Source organism: Moschus berezovskii, chromosome 18 (assembly GCF_049115385.1).
Source record: "Moschus berezovskii isolate FMDL1 chromosome 18, NW_MosBer_1.0, whole genome shotgun sequence".
In the NCBI taxonomy this organism is placed as follows: Eukaryota; Metazoa; Chordata; class Mammalia; order Artiodactyla; family Moschidae; genus Moschus; species Moschus berezovskii.
Window position 1 is genome coordinate 59197128 of NC_142477.1, and position 21604 is coordinate 59218731.

Below are 21604 nucleotides of genomic sequence, written 5' to 3' on the forward strand. Positions count from 1 at the left end.
TCTCAAAGAGAGAGCTGCATCCGCATGTTTTTAACAGCACTGTTTATAATAGCCAAATCATGGGAGCAACCTAAGTACCCATCAACACACAAAGGGATAAAGAAGACCTGATATGTATACACACACGCACATATATATATATGATGGAATATTATTCAGCCATGGGAAAGAATGAAATTCTGCCATTTGTGACAATACAGACAGACATTAAGGGCATTAAATACTAAGTGAAGTAAGTCAGAGAGGAATAAATACTGTATATCACTTACAAGCAGAATCTTAAAAAGCCAAACTGATAGAAACAGTGAACAAAATGATTACTGGAGCTGGTGAATGGTGGGAGAAATAGAAAGATGTTGGCCAAAGAGTATAAACTTCCAGTTATAACATAAATGAGCGAAGGGAGAAGTTTCACAGGGAAGGAAACTTGAGGTAGGGAACACAACATATAAGATGTGTTCAGAAGGCAAAAGAAGATCAATTTAGTGGCAGTACATTATCTATGTTGAAAAGAGGTAGAAGCTAAGGTTGAGAAAGTAGGAAGCAAGGTTACAGAGAACTTAGGATGCCAGGCTGAATTTAAACAGTGGAATCACTCACCAAAGGTGGTTTGGGTTGAGACAGGATGAAACTGCTTTATTCTAATTACTTCTGGGGTAGAACTTACTGTGGAACTGTGAGAAGAAAAACAATAAAAAGAAATGATTTAGGAGTTTATAGTAGTAGTCCAGATGGACAGTGACAGTGAGGGAAATAGAAAAGAGAAATCTGAGAGTCTGAAGGAAGACCAACTAAGATTTGAGGACTAAATGGATATGAGGAGCCATCATGTTCACCTCAATTTAGAATATGTTTAGTTTGAGATGACGACACTACATTTATGTCAGAGAGGTTCTGTATACAGGTAGAGATATATGGAACTAGAGCTCAGGGAAAAAATCAGCACGAGAAAGAAAAATAAAATTTGATCAAATAGCATAAAAACTATTATCTACTGTATCTTCCCAGGTGGCGCTACTGGTAAAGAACCTGCCTGCCAATGCAGGAGACATGAGATGTGGGCGCAATCCCTGGGTCAGGAAGATCCTCTGGAGGAGGACATGGCAACCTGCTCCAGTATTCCTGCCTGGAGAATCCCATGGACAGAGGAGCCTGGAGGGCTACAGTCCACAGGATCACACAGAGTCAACATGACTGAAGCAACTTAGCATGCAAGCATGCACTGTCTACTTTACTCAGCTATAATAACTTTTTTTCCTTATTTTTTTAGATCAATAGGAGATAAATCCAATATTCTTCCCTACACCACTACACTATAGAAGTTTTTTAGTAATGAAGTATATAACAGCTAATGGTGTTTGAGTACTTACTATATGCTAGGCGCTGTTTCCAGGTACCTTACACATATCAACCTATTTAATCCTCATAGCCATTGTATAGGGTACAATCATTACTCCCTTTACAGATAAACACAGAGAAGTTCAGATACTTGCCCAATCAATATCATATAGTTAGTTAGCAGCAGTGGAGAAGGCAATGGCAACCCACTCCAGCACTCTTGCCTGGAAAATCCCATGGACGGAGGAGCCTGGTAGGCTAGGCTGCAGTCCATGGGGTCGCTAAGAGTCGGACACGACTGAGCAACTTCACTTTCATTTTTCACTTTCACACATTGGAGAAGGAAATGGCAACCCACTTCAGTGTTCTTGCCTGGAGAATCCTAGGGATGGGGGAGCCTGGTGGGCTGCCATCTATGGGGTCACACAGAGTCGGACATGACTGAAGCGACTTAGCAGCAGCAGCAGCAGTTAGCAGCAGGGGCTTCCCAGGTGGCTCAGTAACAAACAATCTGGCTGCCAAGCAGGAGATTCAGCTTCAATCCCTGCTTGGGAGCCTGGTGGGCTACAGTCCATGGGGTTGCAAAGAGTTGGACATGACTTAGCGACTAACCAGCAGCAGTCAGCAGCAGAGGTAAGATATGAACTCAAGCAGTATTGCTCTCCTCAATCACTATACTGCTTTCACATCTAACATATATGATATCTTAGCAAATAATCACACTAAAACTGTTTAGGACTAAATTCTCCTCCATTGTACAGAACAACTTGGAAAAGCTTTACCGTCCTTACTTGCAATGTATTTGTGTCCCATACTTTCAGAGTCTTATCGAATGAGCTTGATGTGAACATGCCAGTGTCATGAGGATACCACTGCACGGTCTCCACACTGTATTTGTGAACATCAGGATGGCTTCTACAAAACAGCAATCAAAAGTTAGAGAGAACTCATTTACTTGAGTTTCAAAATGGATACCATATTAATAAGTTGTAGTTTTGGGAAGAATGAAACAAATGGCCAAACCTAGATTACTCACCATGTCCTAGCCATCTAGAGAAAGAATATGTAGGCATCTCTAGCTTTAGGTGCCCACAGTGTGATGTAGAGGCCTGCGTCCTACTAAGGCTCATAAAATGAGACTTCCTGTTTCTGTATGAGAGCTTGGACGGATCAGCCAACTATGCTGGACTGCTTCATGGAAGAAACTGATTTTTCCTTACTGGAAGAGATACCTACTTTGGTTTTGGATTTGCTTTTGTGATCATTTTATCAGCGCTATCATTTAGAATTGTTACCTCCCGTACCTTCCCAGTGTCCCACACAGTATGGCTTCCGATTAAGAACCTCACTTCTACAGCAAAAGAAGGTGACGGGTAGATGCCCAGGGAGTTCACCACTCTTAGGCAGCCATAGCTGATAGAAGCGTGATCTGCTGAAGACTCAGGTATGACATCAGTTACAGCACACCACCTGTGATGACGATGTGCCATCCTGAAGGATGCAGTATATGCTCTGAACTAGTGATCTACACAGTATGTGTCCTCTATTGAAACTCGATTCAAAGACACCGGATGTTTAGAAATACTTATGATATTGGAGGGACATTTGAACACCAACTGGATACTTAATCATTAATTATTGTATATGTGAGACAGTGGCAGTGGTGTTATGCTTATAAAACATTTTTTATTTTTTAGAGATAAAATTATGAATGAAATGATATCTTTCTGAGATCTGCTTCAAAATAATCTTCAGAGTAGGTGGGTGGGTGGGGTAACGATGAAATAAGATTGGTTATGACTGATAGCTGCTGAAGCTGGGTGATGGGTACATAGTTCATTAGACTACTCTCTGTTTTCATATATATTAAATATCCATAATAATATAAAAGTAAACAGAAGACTATTGCAACCCAAAACAGACAGGAACATCATGAGTTCTGATTCTTTAAGCTGAAAGTTTAGATTACAATACAGGATAAAGGGCCTTGAACACGTGATGCTACTTGAAGAAATAAGAATATGAAGAAGAAAAGCTTTATATGCCATTTCCAGTCTTGAGACAGCTGCAAAAAACAACTGCAGTAGTACCTATCCATATTTTCTTACTTTCTACGTCATGTAAATATTTTAACTAATTTCCCCTTTCTTTCCTCTCTCTTACCTTGATTATTTTATACAGATTACCTACAAACTGAGCCTACAAATTGCATAATTCTAATATAAGAACACATAAAACAAGTGGAAAAATAGAGATTATCTTGAACTGGATGTGGTAACTAAATACACTTAGAATCATAGCTTTTTGGGGAAGGGAATAATTACATTTTTGCTCAAGTAATAGATATTTGCATTAGGTTAGGATGAAATTTACTTTTTTAAAGGAAGGGTAAGTACGGGAAGAAAGGTATATACTGATATTGGACAGACAAATGGGTAGATTGTAGTGGATGTGTGCTCTTTTCTTGACTGAACATTCAAACTGTACCTTTTGGGGGAAAATTCCCTTTATTGAAAGGCAGGGCCTTGCCTCTTGTTACAGAAAGCAAGAGACTCCAAATATGGCTCAGCAGTAAAGAATCCACCTGCAGATGTGGGTTTGATCCCTGGGTAGGGAAGATTCCCTGGAGAAGGAAATGGCAACTCACTCCAGTATCCTTGTCTGGAGAATCCCATGAACAGAGAAGTCTGGTGAGCTAGTCCATGGGGTCGCAAAAGAGTCAGACATGACTGAGCGACTAAAACAACAACAAATAACAGAAAACAAAGAGACTCCATACATTCTCTTTCTCTTGCTCTGGGCAGCGGGGGCATGAACATGTCCTGGGCTTAATCAATCCTGCCTGGGACTCCAAAACTCCAGCTAGTAATGCAAACCAGGGATATATTAGCAATTATACACAGTTGTGGAGTCAAGACTCTGTGTTGGTGATATGCAGCAGATCCCAAACTCAGCTATTCGTGTGGTACGACCTTGACTGTGTTCTCTCATTCTGCTTTCTCTTATTTTCTGCTCATTTTCTACATTTGTTTCTTCTACCTTCCTGCCGTTACGTGAGATACGAACTATCTTTCCAGTAAATTTCTGCTGAAGATAAAGAGAACTGGTTTCTATTTGTTCCTAAGAATCTACACAGAGATTATCTAATTTCAAACAAATCTTTAATGTAGTGATCACAAATAAAAGTTCATTTATATTTTAGATTTTAAAAGTGTACAAAATATTATCTCAATCTCCTACTATGTGTGATATATCATTCTCCTTAACATTCAACAAAAATTTGAGTTAAGGAATCTTTTTGGTGCTCAAGAATAAACATATCAAATAAAGAAAAAGTAACCATTAGGAAACAGTATCAATTTTTATTGAAATTATTTTTTAAAGTCAGATTATAAAGTCTTTGGATATAAAATGATACTTTAACTCATTTTTTAAAGATGCTTACTATATGCCCATTTACATTCAAAGTGACGGTTTTGAAGATAAGACTTTGATTCTAAAAAGAAAGTCATAATAAGTAAGATTGCTATCCTAAGCATTTACCTGACCTCACATAACAGAAAAGCAAATCACAGCCACTAATGGAATAATATTATATAGCATGTGGTATATATGAAGATACTATTTTACCATATAACAAATTAAACAATGTTAAAATAATAGCTAAGATAAAATAAGACAAAGATGAATTGAACTAATTAATAGCTGCCTTATACTTTAGAATTTAGATCTTTTATTATTGTTATTTGTTTGGTGGGAGTGGAGAGAGTATAAAATGGTATAAGCCTCTTAGAACCAAGTTCCAGAGTACTTGAGGCAGTATCTTGTTTTGTACCAAGTGTATCTATAATTACACTACTTTCCATTTATATAGTGGCTTTACCATTTTAATGTGCTTTTTGAAGCAATATTTCATTTAAGTCTCATAGAAAACTTACAAGAATAATCGGCCAAGTATAATTATCTCTAAGACAAAACAGTTTTGTCACAGGCTCAGAGAAATAGTTTCCTTAAATCTGCATTTGCAAAGTGAAGTGTCAGAGCCAAGAAATAATAATTCTCCTCACAAATATTCCACAAACTTATGTATCTATTCTATCACTTTGGAAACAGCTTTAATACAGAGCAGTTGCAGATATTAATGTTCATGAAGTTTTTTCCTCTGAAAACATTTTTTCAACTCTTATTCTCTCTGTTAATTCAAGTTCTGCTTAAAATCAGATCAAATACAGGAGACAAGAAAGAATTAAGTGACCACTATGAAAAATTTAAAATCATAAAGCACTTTATTAAACAGCCAAAAAAATTCAAGGTAGAAAAGTATGTTAACTCAGGCAACTTTAAGTAAGTAGGCAGGAGAAGAAGGGTGTGTGTGTGTGTTCTGTGTGTGTTTTGTACTGGCTAGAAGCTAGTACATTATGGCTTCTAGGTATTAATCTTTTTGTTCTACTAATAATAGCTGAAAAAACTAATTTGTATTTATATTTAGCTGGAAAGACTTAAATGAATCTTATGCTAAGTACTCTAAAAACTAAAATTAGTTACTGAGGTGTGCCATGTAGGTGGAGAACAAAAAGACCATAATCAAAGTCTTAAAGTCCTTTTGAAAACTGATACCCAAGTTGTTTTGGAGAAGTCATATGTTAAAAACAGCAATATCAAAGAGACCTGAAGAGATATTTCTCCAAAGAAGACATACAGATGGCTAACAAGCACATGAAAAGATGCTCAAAGTCACTCATTATCAGAGAAATGAAAATCAAAACTACAATGAGATACCATCTCACACCAGTCAGAATGGCCATCATCATGTCTACAGACAATAAATGCTGGAGAGGGTGTGAAGGAAAGGGAACCCTCTTACACTGCTGGTGGGAATGTAAACTGATACAGCCACTATGGAAGATGGTATGGAGACTCCTTAAAAAGCTAGGAATAAAACCGCCGTATGACCCAGCAATCCCACTCCTAGGCATAGACCCTGAGGAAATCAAAACTAAAAAAGACACATGTACCCCAGTGTTCACTGCAGCACTATTTACAATAGCCAGAACATGGAAACAACCTAGATATCCATTGAGGATGAATGGATAAAGAAGCTGTGGCACATAAATAAAATGGAATGCTGCTCAGTCATAAAAAGGAAAGCATTTGAATCCGTTCTAATGAGGTGGATGAAACTAGAGCCCATTATACAGAGTGAAGTTAAGTCAGAAAGAGAAATATAAATATCGTATACTGACACATATACTTGGAATCTGAAGAGATGCACTGATGAATTTATTTTCAGGGCAGCAGTGGAGAAACAGACATAGAGAACAGACCTATGGACAAGGTGGGAGGAGAGGAGGGAGAAGGGGAGATGTATGGAGAAAGTAACACAGAAAGTTACAATCCAGTGTAACAGATGGCCAATGGGAATTTGCTGTATGACTCAGGGAACTCAAACAGAGTCTCTGTGACAGGCTGAAGGGTGGGGTGGGGAGAGAGATGGGAGGGAGGTTTGGGAGGGAGGGGACACGGGTGAACCTATGGCTGATTGTTGTTGATGTATGGCAGAAAAATCACAGAATTCTGTAAAGTAATTATCCTTCACTTAAAAAATTTAAAAAAAAGAGCAATATTTGAATTTCAGTTATTACTTGCAAGAAGATGTCAAGGGATAACTACGTAAATATATCATTTGAACAATCTGCTTGAAACATTCATATTTCACGTTTTGCATTTGATGCAAAAATTACTCAAATGTTTATAAATTCATGAATTACATTTTTAATACACACCTGCCAATGGAACACACTGCTTTACACGTGTAATAAGGTTGTCTGCTGGAGTTCTCAAGATCATAAAGCACAATCACACCATCTGAACCACCTGATAACATGCTAACAATAAAAAAGTTCAAATTAATTTATCATTTACATAGTTCATTTATGATTACATATTTCTGAAAATTACTGATCCACAAACTCTTATTATGCCCATAAATACAGAGTAAATCTTCATTAGCAGACTACAGTAAGCTAAAATCTTTAATATTTGTGGAAAAATGAAAATAGATTTAATTTGTAATTAGTTAAAATTTACCTTCAAGATACCAAAATGAACAGGAGAAACAAGATGGCAAAAGATATTTCTCATTTAAGAAAGTAAGACATTACAAAGTCATTTTAAATATCCCAATTATAATTGTGTTAAATGAAAATGGACTCAGACAGACCAGTTATTACTGATGGAATATTACAGATATTACTATCTGACCCTGGGCAAGTTACTTCACTTAAGCTTGTTTATTTATGAAAAGGGGACCATTTTCACCTAAATCATAAAGCTGAAATAAAGATAAATCATACACAAAAGCCTTTTATACTGCCTGGCCAAAAAAAAAAATAGAGCATCAGTAAGTGTTAGATTCCTTCCCTCCATTATAAACACATTTACTTCAACTCATTCAACTTTGAGCTTCTACAATATGCTAGGCATTATGCTAATACAACTGTGAACAAGACAGGCATGATTCCTGATTCCCCAGTTTATAATCTAGTGGAGAAGACACACAGATCTATGAATTTAATCTATACATCTATATATGTAAATATTTATGAATCTATAGAAAGTATAGTTATTTGCTAATATTATTGCTCACCATCAATTCTGGTGCAGCTCTCTATTTATTCTTGTTCTCTAATTTTATTCTCTGGTAGATTCTTAAGAAAGGACTAATGAGAACTATATTCCTTGAATTCTTGTATATTACTAACAATTAGTCCTTTTGTACTTGAAAATCAGTCTGGTTGGATATAAAATCCTTGACTCACATTTCCTTGAACACCTTAAATAAGAAAGTTCATTTCTTTGAACATAAAGCTCAAAATCAAAGTCTGTGGTTACAATATGATTTTCTTCCCTTATATGTAGTTTCAGATTTTGTTCATTCTAACAATGTTTCCTTTAGTCTTTATTCCATTCTCTTCCTTTGGTTTCTTCTCTGGAAACTCCTCCTATATGTCTGTTGGATATCTTCGCCTATCTTCTACATATGCCTGATTCTCTTGACTCCTTTTCCTATCTCCATCTCTTTTTGATTTTCATGTTTCCTCTTGTATTTATTTGCTTCTATTTCCAAGGTATCACCTCTTGTATTTAACTTTTTTTCCTAATTTTTTCTTGAGTTTGATCATCTCATTTCTCAGTTTTTCTAATTATAACTTATGTTATTCTTTCATACACTACATCTTTTAAAAATGACTTTTAGCTATTTTTAAAATATTAGGTTACAGTTCTCATCTATTTTGTGGACTATCTTTCTGGCACAAATATATTGTTTATAGGAACATTATTTATTTGTTATTAAAATAATTTTGTATGAACTTTGACCTTAATCCTATTCTTTTGCTCATTTTTATATAAAATTAATTTTCTTAAACCTTTAAAGGGGGGGCTTAGTTTGGCAATATTTAAAATTTATATCTCTAGAACATCCTCCTCCTCTTCTTTTTAAAATAAGATGTTCAGTATATGGCAGCTAATTTTCAGAGATTTCCAAGTTCTAGTCATCTCTCCAATTTTTATCTGACTCATCTTTTTTCTTTGTTTCTATCATTCCTGTACTTCTCACTTTGTTCCAAACAGTTTCTCCTCAACATATGGTTCATCTATCAGGGCATCTTTAGTTGGTGAGCTAGAGAGATTAAAGGAGCTAGATTACTCCAGCCCCTTTGGGTCTTACTGTGAACGCCTTGGACGTCAAGAGTACACAATCCTTTCCCAGTTTCAACTGTTGTAGTCAAACTGACTTGCTGAGCTTTCAAGTAGCTGTCAGTTACTCTGAAGTTATCAGGTCTATTAGATGCCCCATTGGTATTTATTACCCCAGCTGGTACAGATGCTGACACCACACAGATCTTGTAGTTATCAGTGTGTTGCTCTCACTCATCCATGTTTTGAGGTTTGCAGGGATATCTGATCACTTATATTTGTTATAAGAAATCATTTTTCTTTTAATTTTGCCACCTTTAGTTTCTCTGTTATTGTAGTGCAACGTAAGGAGCTGGCGCCAGAAAATATCAGTTCTTTCTTCACTGAGAAAGTCTCGCTACAAAAAAATTCTAGCTCATCAAAACTGTGCTCAAAGACTTAATAATTTACATTCTGGTACAAGTGCCTTATCATGTTATGAACCAGTTACGAAGGGTTCATGAAGTAGCAGCATGTTCAAGAAGCACTGATTTATAGACCTGTTTTAAGAGAAATTCAATATTGCTATGTGGAACTATTAGGTTAATTTAAAAGTACTTCTTCAAAGGTCTTTGTTCAAACAGTTCTATTTCTGATTGACGACAGGGAAGTAAAGCTGCCCTGAAGAGTTTTTTTAAATTTTCAACATTAGCTTCATTACAAAATTTTGTGGGTTGGTTATTCTAATTGTGTATATCCAGAAATCTTTGTAAAGTTTAACAACTACAACTTTTTTATTTTAGTTGAAAAAATGTTGCAGCTTACCTGGAAACAGTTGTGAGTTATATGTGTACTATTTCTAATTCCAAAAACATTTTGCTGAACATTTGAGCTTTGTAAAACACTGTTTTTTGTTTTTTTTTTAACCACAGCACTACATGTATTATCAATGGAAAAACAACTGTTTTCAAAGTTCAACTTTTAAAGTTAATTTAAATTGTATTTATAATAAGGTCAGATGTTTCACCTTTGCTAGAGTGACTTTCAAAAGCTTTCCTTTGATTACATTAATTGGGTGAAAAAAAAACTGAACATTACTGTAATTAACTGACTTTGTAGTTGAAGTATCTAATGGCAATAATGTTACTTAACTGTAAGGTAGTTGGTAAATATGAATAAGTGTTTTGAGCAAGTTATATGTGAGTTGATTTTTGTGAGAAAAAGAAGATCTACATTTAATTTTTCATTAAACATCCATTTTGCTTTTTATTTCTCTTTGCTGCCAAAAGGGTTTAATGCAAAATACAAGTCTTAGCAAACAATGAAACAGTTGTAGATTTTCACTATGCAATAAAAGGGGAAACTACTATAGTAAGAATATTGACTTTTCTGTGTATGCTCTGCAAAGACTCCTCGGCCTGTATTTCTCACACATATTTAATACACATATAATCCATAACTTTCCACATTTCTCACTAACTTTCCCAACTGGTAGCCTACTGGATTCATGAACTTTATAGGTCAAACAACTGATCACTATCCCACCAGCACCCAAGACCAAATGAAATCAGCTATCCCTTGATGCTTATGTCAGGATTATTTTACAAGCAAATGTCCCACAGCTGTCCTTGATTGAGAGGTATAATGTTCAGCCTGGAAACGGTTAGGAAAAAAAAATGATCACGTCATCTTTTACATTCAACCATGTGTTAAAGTTAGAATTTGCTCACTGTACATGCTTCTCATATACTAGATGAGACTACGACAGAAGCTAGAATTTAAAAAATTGAATTCTATTAAACCTACCCTGGCTTATTTTAATGTAAATAATAATACCTCATTATAATACAATGATTTGGGTCAAATGCTAAACAAAACATAACAAGACACACTTCTTTAGTTACTTTTATACTTGTCCTAATTGAAGGACAAGGGTTTTGAACATTTTGGTAAAAGAAATGTGGGGTGGATGAGCTTTAAGTGGGTGGGGATGTGTGTGTGGCATGTGCATATTTGCATTTTTCAAAGCACTTCTGCTGTTGTGTGGAAAACGGATTGAAAGTATAAGTAATAATGCTTTTGATTAACAACAACAGTGGTCATTTACAATATGCCATGTCCTATGCTAATCATGTTATACATATTATTGTAATTAATCTTCACAACAAACTTGTTAATTAGGTTTTGTTTTTACATTGTGTAGCTAAGGCAACTGTGAATTAGAAAGGTTAGACAAATTGCTCAAGGCCACACAGCTAATAAATAAAAAGTCAGGAGGAATTCAAGTACAAGTCTGGTGTGCTTCATATATTTCTGCTTCTTATATTTGTTTTCCCATAAGACTATCTGAGAGCAACAACTGTTTTGAAATAGCTCCTAAAGACATACTTCAGCACTTACAAGCTCTCTGCATCAAAACAAAACACAAAACTCAGTATTTGTTGATTTAATAATGAATATATTAAAGTACTTTGGAAATACTTATTTGGCAACATTTCATAGGTTTAATGTTCTGTATTTATTTGAAATTAATAATGCCAGATTTAAATGTGACAATTTAGAATTTTTATTAATTTTTATGAAATTTTACAAAATTAATCTGAAAGCAAGATTTTACTGGATCTCACTTAGGAACAAAAATGATTATATAATAAACTTACTATCTCCCTTCAACAGGTTCAATGTCAAGGGTGTTAACTCCACTGCAATGGATCCTTTCAACATCTCTGTCTTTGTTTAACTCCAGTCCCAAAACCCTAAAAAAATATATATATAAAAATTAAAAAGGAGGGCACACAGAATCCAACAATACATTAGAAGGATCGTACACTACGATCAAGTGGGATTTATTCCAGGGATGCAAGGATTCTTCAATATATACAAATCAATCAATGTAATATACCACATTAACAAATTAAAGAATAAAAACCATATGATCATCTCAATAGATGTAGAAAAGACTTTTGATAAAATTCAACACACATTTATGATAAAAACTCTCTAGAAAGTGGGTTAGAGCAAACCCACCTCAACATAATAAAGGCCATATATGACAAACGTACAGCAAACATTATTCTTAATAGTAAAAAACTGAAAGCATTTTCTCTAAGATTAGGAACAAGATAAGAATGTCCATTCTCACCACTATTATTTAACATAGTTTTGAAAGTCCTAGAGATGCTAATCAGAGAAGAAAAAGAAATAAAAGGAATCCAAATTGGAAAAGAAGTAAAACTGTCACTGACATGATACTATACTTAGAAAATCCTAACGATGCCACCAGAAAACTACCAGAGCTCATCAATGAATCTTGTAAAGTTGCAGGACACGAAATTAATAAACAGAAATCTCTTGCTTTCCTATACACTAACAATGAAAGATCAGAAAGAGAAATTAAGGAAACAATCCCATTTACCATCACAACGAAAAGAATAAAAAACTTAGGAATACACATACCTAAGGAGGCAAAAGATCTATACTCAAGAGAATTATAAGATGCTGATGAAAGAAATCAATGACACAAACAGATGGACAAACATACCATGTTTCTGGATTGGAAGAATCATTACTGTGTAAATGACTATACTACCCAAAGCAATCTACCAATTCAATGCAATCCCCATCAAACTACCAATGGCATTTTTCACAGAATTAAAATAAAAAACTCTACAATTCGTATGGAAACACAAAAGACCCTGAAAAGCGAAAGCAATCTTGAGCGAGAAAAATGGAGCTGGAGGAATCAGGCATCCTGACTTCAGACTACACCACAAAGCTATATTAATCAAGACGGTAAAGTTCTGGCACAGAAACAGAAATATAGAGCAATGGAACAGGGTAAAAAGCTCAGAGTTAAATCTCATGCATGTATGGTCACCTAACTATGACAAAGGAGGCAAGACTACAAAATGGAGAAAGGACAGTCTCTTCAATACGTGGCGCTGGGAAAACTGGACATCTACATGTAAAAGAATAAAATTAGAACACACTCTAATACCATACACAAAAATAAATTCAAAATGGATTAAAGACCTAAATGTAAGGATGGACACTATAAAACTGTTACAGGAAAATACAGGCAGAATACTTCTTTACATAAACCACAGCAAGATCTTTTCTGATTCACCTTCTAGAGTACTGAAAAGAAAACAAAACAAATGGGACCTAATTAAACTTAAAAGCTTTTGTACAGAAAATGAAACCATGAACAAAATGAAGACAACCCTCAGGATGGGAGAAAATATTTGCAAATGAAGCAACTGATAACCTTCAAAACATATGAACAGCTCATGGAGCTCAAAATCAAAAAAACCAAACTCAATAAAAAAATGGGCAGAAGGCCTAAATAGACATTTCTCCAAAAGGGACATACAGATGGCCAATAAACACATGAAAAGATGCTCAACATTGCTAATTATTAGAAAAATGCAAATCAAAACTACAGTGAAGTATCATCTCACATCAGTCAGAATGGTTATCATCAAAAAAAATCTACGAACAATAAATGCTGCAGAGGGTGTAGAGAAAAGGGAATCCTCTTACACGGTTGGTGGGAATGAAAACTGGTACAACCACTATGGAGAACAGTATGGAGGGTCCTTAAAAAACTAAAAATAGACCTATCATATTTACCCAGCAATCTCACTCCTGGGCACATACCCAGAGAAAACCATAGTTCAAAAAGATACATGCACCGAATCTTCATTGCAGCACTATTTACAATACCCATGACATGGAAGCAACCTAAATATCCATCAATACAGGAATGGATAAAGAAAATGTGCTACATATATACAATGCAATATAAATCAGCCATAGAAAGGAATGAAATTGTGTCATCTGCAGAGAAATGGATGGACCTAGAGACTGTCAAACACAGTAAAGTAAAACAGAAAGAGAAAAATATCATATAATGTCACTTGACTATGGAATATAGAAAAATGGTACTGATGAACTTATTCATAAAGCAGAAATAAGAGACACAGATGAAGAGAACAAAGGTACAGATACCAAGGGGGGAAAGGGCTGGTGGGATGAATTGGGAGATTGGGGTTGACACATATACACTACTACATATAAAACAGATAACTAATGAGAACCTACTGTATAGAACAGGGAACTCTATTCAGTGCTCTGTGGTGACCTAAATGGAAACGTAATCTAAAAAAGAGAGGATATAAGTATACATATAACTGATTCACTTTGTTGTACAGCAAAGACTAACACACATTGTAAAGCAACTATGCTTCCCCAAAAAGTAATTTAACAGAAGTTGGGGGGAGATAAAATTAAACAACAGGAAAGCAATTTAACATTAAAATGTCCTTATTTCACCAAAATTACATGAAGTTAAAAGTGGCTTAAATACAGTGCTTAAATCTCCTAACATACATCCAAGGATGTTTCAGTTCAGTTCAGTTCAGTCGCTCAGTCGTGTCCGACTCTCCGTGACCCCATGAATCACAGCACGCCAGGCCTCCGCCTTATACAAATTTTTGAAGTATTAAGAGTATTAACAATTACATGTAAACAGTTTCTCCTGAAGCACTGTCTTAAAGAGTTTATTTTATTGATTTTAATTTAGATATCTAGAACCTGAAACAAATTTTCACAAACAAAAAGCTAAATTCTTATAACCTAAAACTTGACTGAGGACATCTAGTGAACAAAAGCTTAAATTACAGTTTAAAAAAATTTCCCTGAATTGTTTCTTATAGAAATATAAAATGAGTATGTTCAACTCAATAAATAAGCACATTTAAATAAATAAAATTAAATACAAATAAAAGTTATTAACAAGTACTCACACAAATTAAGATGAATGAAATTTCTGATATTCAGTAACTATAAAACATCATTACCCTGCTGAGGCCATTAAGATTAAACTCATTAAAACATAAAAAGCGCTCATAACAAGGCTCAGCACACAGTAAGTGCCTAGTGAGTGTTACCTATTAGAACCTGTCTCGATCTTTTAGATGTTAAAAAGCAATTATGTTAATGTAACTAAATGACTTCTACATTCATTATTGATCAAAATGATGCTAATTTAAATGAGATTTTTTTCCCCTTAAACTTACTGAAAAATAAATTAATACATCATTGATAAGCTTAAGATGTATAGCATGATGGCTTAATATACAGTGTGAAATGATTACTATAATAGGTTCAGCTAACATCCATCATCTCACACAAATACAACAAAAAGAAAAAAAACAAAAAAAAATTTCTCCTTGTGATGAGAATTATTAGTATTTACTCTCTTAATAACTTTCCCACACGTCGTACTTCAGTGTCAGCTATAGCCAATTATATTGCATATTTTACCCCTAGTACTGCAGATGCTGATTGCAGCCATGAAATTAAAAGACGCTTACTCCTTGGAAGGAAAGTTATGACCAACCTAGATAGTAAATTAAAAAGCAGAGACATTACTTTGCCAACCAAGATCCATCTAGTCAAGGCTATGGTTTTTCCTGTGGTCATGTATGGATGTGAGAGTTGGACTGTGAAGAAAGTTGATCGCCAAAGAATTGATGCTTTTGAACTGTGGTGCTGGAGAAGACTCTTGAGAGTCCTTTGGACTGCAAGGAGATCCAACCAGTCCATTCTAAAGGAGATCGATCCTGGGTGTTCATTGGAAGGACTGATGCTAAAGCTGAAACTGCAATACTTTGGCCACCTCATGCGACGAGTTGACTCACTGGAAAAGACTCTGATGCTGGGAAAGGTTGGGGGCGGGAGGAGAAGGGGACGACAGAGAATGACATGGCTGGATGGCATCACCGACTCTGTGGACATGAGTTTGAGTGAACTCCGGGAGTTGGTGATGGACAGGGAGGCCCGGTGTGCTGTGATTCATGGGGTCGCGGAGAGTTGGACACCACTGAGCGACTGAACTGAACTGAACTGAACCCCTAGTACTACATATTTATAACTGGAATTTTGTACCTTTTGACCACTTTGCTCCAATTCTTCCTCCTACCACTCCCTGACTCTGGTAATAAGTCTGATCTCTTTTTCTGTGAGTTTTTAAGATTTCACATATTTAAATGAGATCATACAGTATTTGTCTTTCCTTGTCAGACTTATTTCATTTAGCATAATGCCTTCAAGGTCCATCCATGTAGCTGTAAATGGCAGGATTTCTTCACTTTTTGTAGCTAAATAATATTTCTTTTTTTTTTTTTTTTTGGCCAAAGAAAAGGTTCTAAGATGAATATTTAATCTACAGCCCCACTGATTTGAAGTGACACTTCAGCCTAAAGCTCATTCCAAAAAAAAAAAAAAAATTCTCACTAACAAAAATGAATATGCTGAGTCAATTTAAGGGACCAGCATTATTCCTTACAGAAAAGCACAGCTGCTGTCAAAAAGGTCTCCAAAGTTCCCTACCATTAGTAAGAGCATTGGAAACCCAGTCACAAGGATGGTTTTAGCCTTAGGTAACACTCTGAACTGAACTGGACTGAACACTCTGTTTAGCATCTTAAGAAAGATGTAGCAGAAGGAGAAGGTAAGAAGGGTAAGGAAAAGAATGAGTCCTGGTGTCTTTTAAAATCATTTTTCCAATCTCTTTGCTATGAGACATCACATACTGGTCATTAATGGCCAGAATCCATTTTGATTGATTGCTTTCCATGTCACACTGATTGCTAAATATTAGGTTGGTGCAAAAGTAATTGCAGTTTTGCACTGTTGAACTTTGCCATTTGATATTGGAACATATTCTTAAATAAATGTGGTTGTTATACATTATTTTAATTCACATTTCTCGCTTTATCTTTTTCTGCTAATGACTTATTACTTTCTATTTATTTTATATGCATTTCAGACTATGGAAATGATGTTAGACAAAAAGCAAATTCAGATGATTTTCATATTTGAGTTCAAAATGGGTTGTAAAGCAATGGAGACCACTTGCAACATCAACAATGCAATTGACCCAGGAACTGCTAACAAATGTACAGTTCAGTCATGGTTCAAGAAGTTTTTCAAAGGAGACGAGAGCCTTCAAGATGAGGAGTGTGGTGGCCGGCCATCAGAAGTTGACTAGGACCAATTGAGAGTCATCATCGAAGCTGATCCTCTTACAACTACATGAGAAGTTGCTGAAGAACTCAATGTCAATCATTCTACGGTTGTTCGGCATTTGAAGCAAACTAAAAGGTGAAATGTGGATGTGACCGATGATAGAAGCAAGGTCCGGTGCTGTAAAGAGCAGTATTGCATAGGAACCTGAAATGTTAGGTCCATGAATCAAGGCAAATTGGAAGTGGTCAAACAGGAGATGGCAAGAGTGAACGTCGACATTCTAGGAATCAGTGAATTAAAATGGACTGGAATGGGTGAATTTAACTCAGATGACCATTATATCTACTACTGTGGGCAGGAATCCCTTAGAAGAAATGGAGTAGCCATCATGGTCAACAAAAGAGTCCGAAATGCAGTACTTGGATGCAATCTTAAAAACGACAGAATGATTTCTGTTCGTTTCCAAGGCAAACCATTCAATATTACAGTAATCCAGGCCTATGGCCCAACCAGTAATGCTGAAGAAGCCGAAGTTGAACGGTTCAATGAAGACCTACAAGACCTTTTAGAACTAACACCCAAAAAAGATGTCCTTTTCATTCTAGGGGACTGGAATGCAAAAGTAGGACATCAAGAAACACCTGGAGTAACAGGCAAATTTGGCCTTGGAGCATGGAATGAAGCAGGGCAAAGGCTAATAGAGTTTTGTCAAGAGAATGCACTGGTCAGAGCAAACACCCTCTTCCAACAACACAAGAGAAGACTCTACACGTGGACATCACCAGATGGTCAACAACGGAATCAGACTGATTATATTCTTTGTAGCCAAAGATGGAGAAGCTGTATACAGTCAGCAAAAACAAGACCAGGAGCTGACTGTGGCTCAGATCATGAACTCCTTATTGCCAAATTCAGACTGAAATTGAAGAAAGTAGGGAAAACGACTAGACCATTCAGATATGACCTAAATCAAATCCTTTATGATTATACAGTGGAAGTGAGGAATAGATTTAAGGGACTAGATCTGATAGATAGAGTGCCTGATGAACTCTGGACGGAGGTTCGTGACATTGTACAAGAGACAGGGACCAAGACCATCCCCATGGAAAAGAAATGCAAAAAAGCAAACTGGCTGTCTGAGGAGGCCTTACAAATAGCTGTGAAAAGAAGAGAAGCGAAAAGCAAAGGAGAAAAGGAAAGATATAAGCATCTGAATGCAGAGTTCCAAAGAATAGAAAGGAGAGAAAGAAAGCCTTCCTCAGTGATCAATGCAAAGAAATAGAGGAAAACAACAGAATAGGAAAAACAAGAGATCTCTTCAAGAAAATTAGAGATTCCAAGGGAACATTTCATGCAAAGATGGGCTCGATAAAGGACAGAAATGGTAGGGACCTAACAGAAGCAGAAGATATTAAGAAGAGGTGGCAAGAATACACAGAAGAACTGTACAAAAAAGATCTTCACGAGCAAGATAGTCACGATAACGTGATCACTGACCTAGAGCCAGACATCTTGGAATGTGAAGTCAAGTGGGCCTTAAAAAGCATCACTACGAACAAAGCTAGTGGTGGTTATGGAATTCCAGTTGAGCTATTTCAAATCTTGAAAGATGATGCTGTGAAAGTGCTGCACTCAATATGCCAGCAAATTTGGAAAACTCAGCAGTGGCCACAGGACTGGAAGAGGTCAGTCTTCATTCCAATCCCAAAGAAAGGCAATGCCAAAGAATGCTCAAACTACCGCACAATTGCACTCATCTCACATGCTAGTAAAGTCATGCTCAAAATTCTCCAAGCCAGGCTTCAGCAATATGTGAACCATGAACTCCCAGATGTTCAAGCAGGTTTTAGAAAAGGCAGAGGCACCAGAGGTCAAATTGCCAACATCCGCTGGATCATGGAGAAAGCAAGAGAGTTCCAGAAAAACATCTATTTCTGCTTCATTGACTATGCCAAAGCCTTTGACTGTGTGGATCACAAGAAACTGTGGAACATTCTGAAAGAGATGGGAATCCCAGACCACCTGACCTGCATCTTGAGAAACCTGTATGCAGATCAGGAAGCAACAGTCAGAACTGGACATGGAACAACAGACTGGTTCCAAATAGGAAAAGGAGTACGTCAAGGCTGTATATTGTCACCTTGCTTATTTAACTTATATGCAGAGTACATCATGAGGAACGCTGGGCTGGAAGAAGCACAAGCTGGAATCAAGATTGCTGGGAGAAATATCAATAATCTCAGATATGCAGATGACACTACCCTTATGGCAGAAAGTGAAGAGGAACTCAAAAGCCTCTTGATGAAAGTGAAAGAGGAGAGTGAAAAGGCTGGCTTGAAGCTCAACATTCAGAAAACAAAGATCATGGCATCTGGTCCCATCACTTCATGGGAAATAGATGGAAAAACAGTGGAAACAGTGTTAGACTTTATTTTTTTGGGCTCCAAAATCAGATGCTGATTGCAGCCATGAAATTAAAAGACGCTTACTCCTTAGAAGGAAAGTTATGACCAACCTTGATAATATATTAAAAAGCAGAGACATTACTTTGCCAACAAAGGTCCGTCTAGTCAAGGCTATGGTTTTTCCCATGGTCATGTATGGCTGTGAGAGTTGGACTGTGAAGAAAGCTGATCGCCAAAGAATTGATGCTTTTGAACTGTGGTGTTGGAGAAGACTCTTGAGAGTCCCTTGTACCGCAAGGAGATCCAACCAGTCCATTCTAAGGGAGATCGATCCTGGGTGTTCATTGGAAGGACTGATGCTAAAGCTGAAACTGCAATACTTTGGCCACCTCATGCGACGAGTTGACTCACTGGAAAAGACTGATGCTGGGAAAGGTTGGGGCGGGAGGAGAAGGGGATGACAGAGAATGACATGGCTGGATGGCATCACCGACTCTGTGGACATGAGTTTGAGTGAACTCCGGGAGTTGGTGATGAATAGGGAGGCCTGGCGTGCTGTGATTCATGGGGTCGCGGAGAGTCGGACATGACTGAGCAACAGAACTGACTGACTGACTGAAAAGGTGAAAAAGTTCAATAAGTGAGTGCCTCGTGAGCTGATCACAAATAAAAAAAAACCATCGTTTTGAACTGTCATCTTCTCTTATTCTATGCAAAAACAAAGAACCATTTCCTGATGAGATTGCAACTTGCGACAAAAAGTGGAATTTACATGACAGAGATACCAGCTCAGTGGCTAGACCAAGAAGCTCCAAAGCACTTTCCGAAGCCAAACCTGCACCAGAAAAAGGTCATGGCCACTGTTTGGTGGTCTGCTGCTGGTCTGATCCATGACAGCTTTCTGAATTCCGGTGAAACCATTATGTCTGAGAAGTATGTTCAGCCAATCGATGAGATGGACTGAAAACTACAAGGCCTGCAGCTGGCATTGGTCAACAGAAAGGGCCCAATTCTTCTCCATGTCAATTCCTGACCACACGTCGCACAACCAATGCTTCAAAAGTTGAAAGAGTCGGGCTATAATGTTTTACCTCATCCATCATATTCACCTGACCTCTTGCCAAATGACTACCACTTCTTCAAGGATCTTGACAACTTTTTGCAGGGAAAACGCTTTCACAACCAGCAGGAGGCAGAAAATGCTTTCCAAGAATTCATCGAATCCTGAAGCACAGATTTCTATGCTACCAGAATAAACAAATCTATTTCTTGTTGGCAAAAATGTGTTGTATGTAATGGTTACTATTTTGACTAATAAACATGTGTCTGACCCTAGTTTGAGCTTCACTGGTAGCTCAGCTGGTAAGGAATCTGTCTGCAATGCAGGAGACCCTGGTTCAATTCCTGAGTCAGAACATACCCTGGAGAAGGGATAGGATACCAGCTCCAGTATTCTCGGGCTTCCCTGGTGGCTCAGATGGTAAAGAATCTGCCTGCAATGTGGGAGACCTGGATTCGATCGCTGAGTTGGGAAGATCCCGTGGAGGAGGGCATGGCAATCCACTCTAGTATTCTTGCCTGGAGAATCCCCATGGACAGAGGAGCCTGATGGGCCGCAGACCGAGGGGTCACAAAGAGTCAGACACAACTGAGCAACTAAACACAGCACATAATGATTTAAAATTTATGGTCCAAAACGGCAATTACTTTTGTACCAACTTAATATATTTAATATCCTGCAATAAACCATAATAGAAAAGAATATTAAAAAAGAATGTATATATGTATACATTCATGTATATATTGTACATGCATAGATGTAATTATGTATACAACTGAGTCACTGTGCTGTACAGCAGAGATTGGCACAACATTATAAATCAACCATGTGTGTGTGTGCTCAGTCACTCAGTCATGTCTGATTCTTTGTGAGTCCATGGACTGCGGCCTGCCTGACTCCCCTGTCCATGGGATTTTCCAGGCAAGAATACTGGAATGGGTTACCATGCCCTCGTCCAGGGGATCTTCCTGACCCAGGGATCGAACCCATGTTTCTTGAGTCTCCTGCATTAATGGGTGGATTCTTTACCATTGTGCCACCTGGCTATACTTCCAAGTTAAAAAAAAAAAGTTGTAAAAAAAAAAATCAA

General features: G+C 36.9%; 1 protein-coding gene across 4 annotated transcripts in view; it reads right to left on the reverse strand.

The window, feature by feature from the left end:
- Positions 1-21604, reverse strand: part of ERCC8 (ERCC excision repair 8, CSA ubiquitin ligase complex subunit) — a 56791-nt gene that overhangs the window by 34010 nt on the left and 1177 nt on the right. The window contains exons 2-4 of one of the 4 annotated variants that reach the window (XM_055422016.2): positions 11676-11771; positions 7122-7223; positions 2130-2253 (exon numbers count right to left, since the gene is read on the reverse strand). In XM_055422016.2, coding sequence (XP_055277991.2) covers positions 2130-2253; positions 7122-7223; positions 11676-11771 — 322 coding nt within the window. Of the gene's footprint in view, positions 1-600; positions 675-2129; positions 2254-7121; positions 7224-11675; positions 11772-21604 lie in introns of those variants that run through there. The other 3 variants (XM_088827715.1, XM_088827716.1, XM_055422017.2) reach the window with 3 other exon arrangements.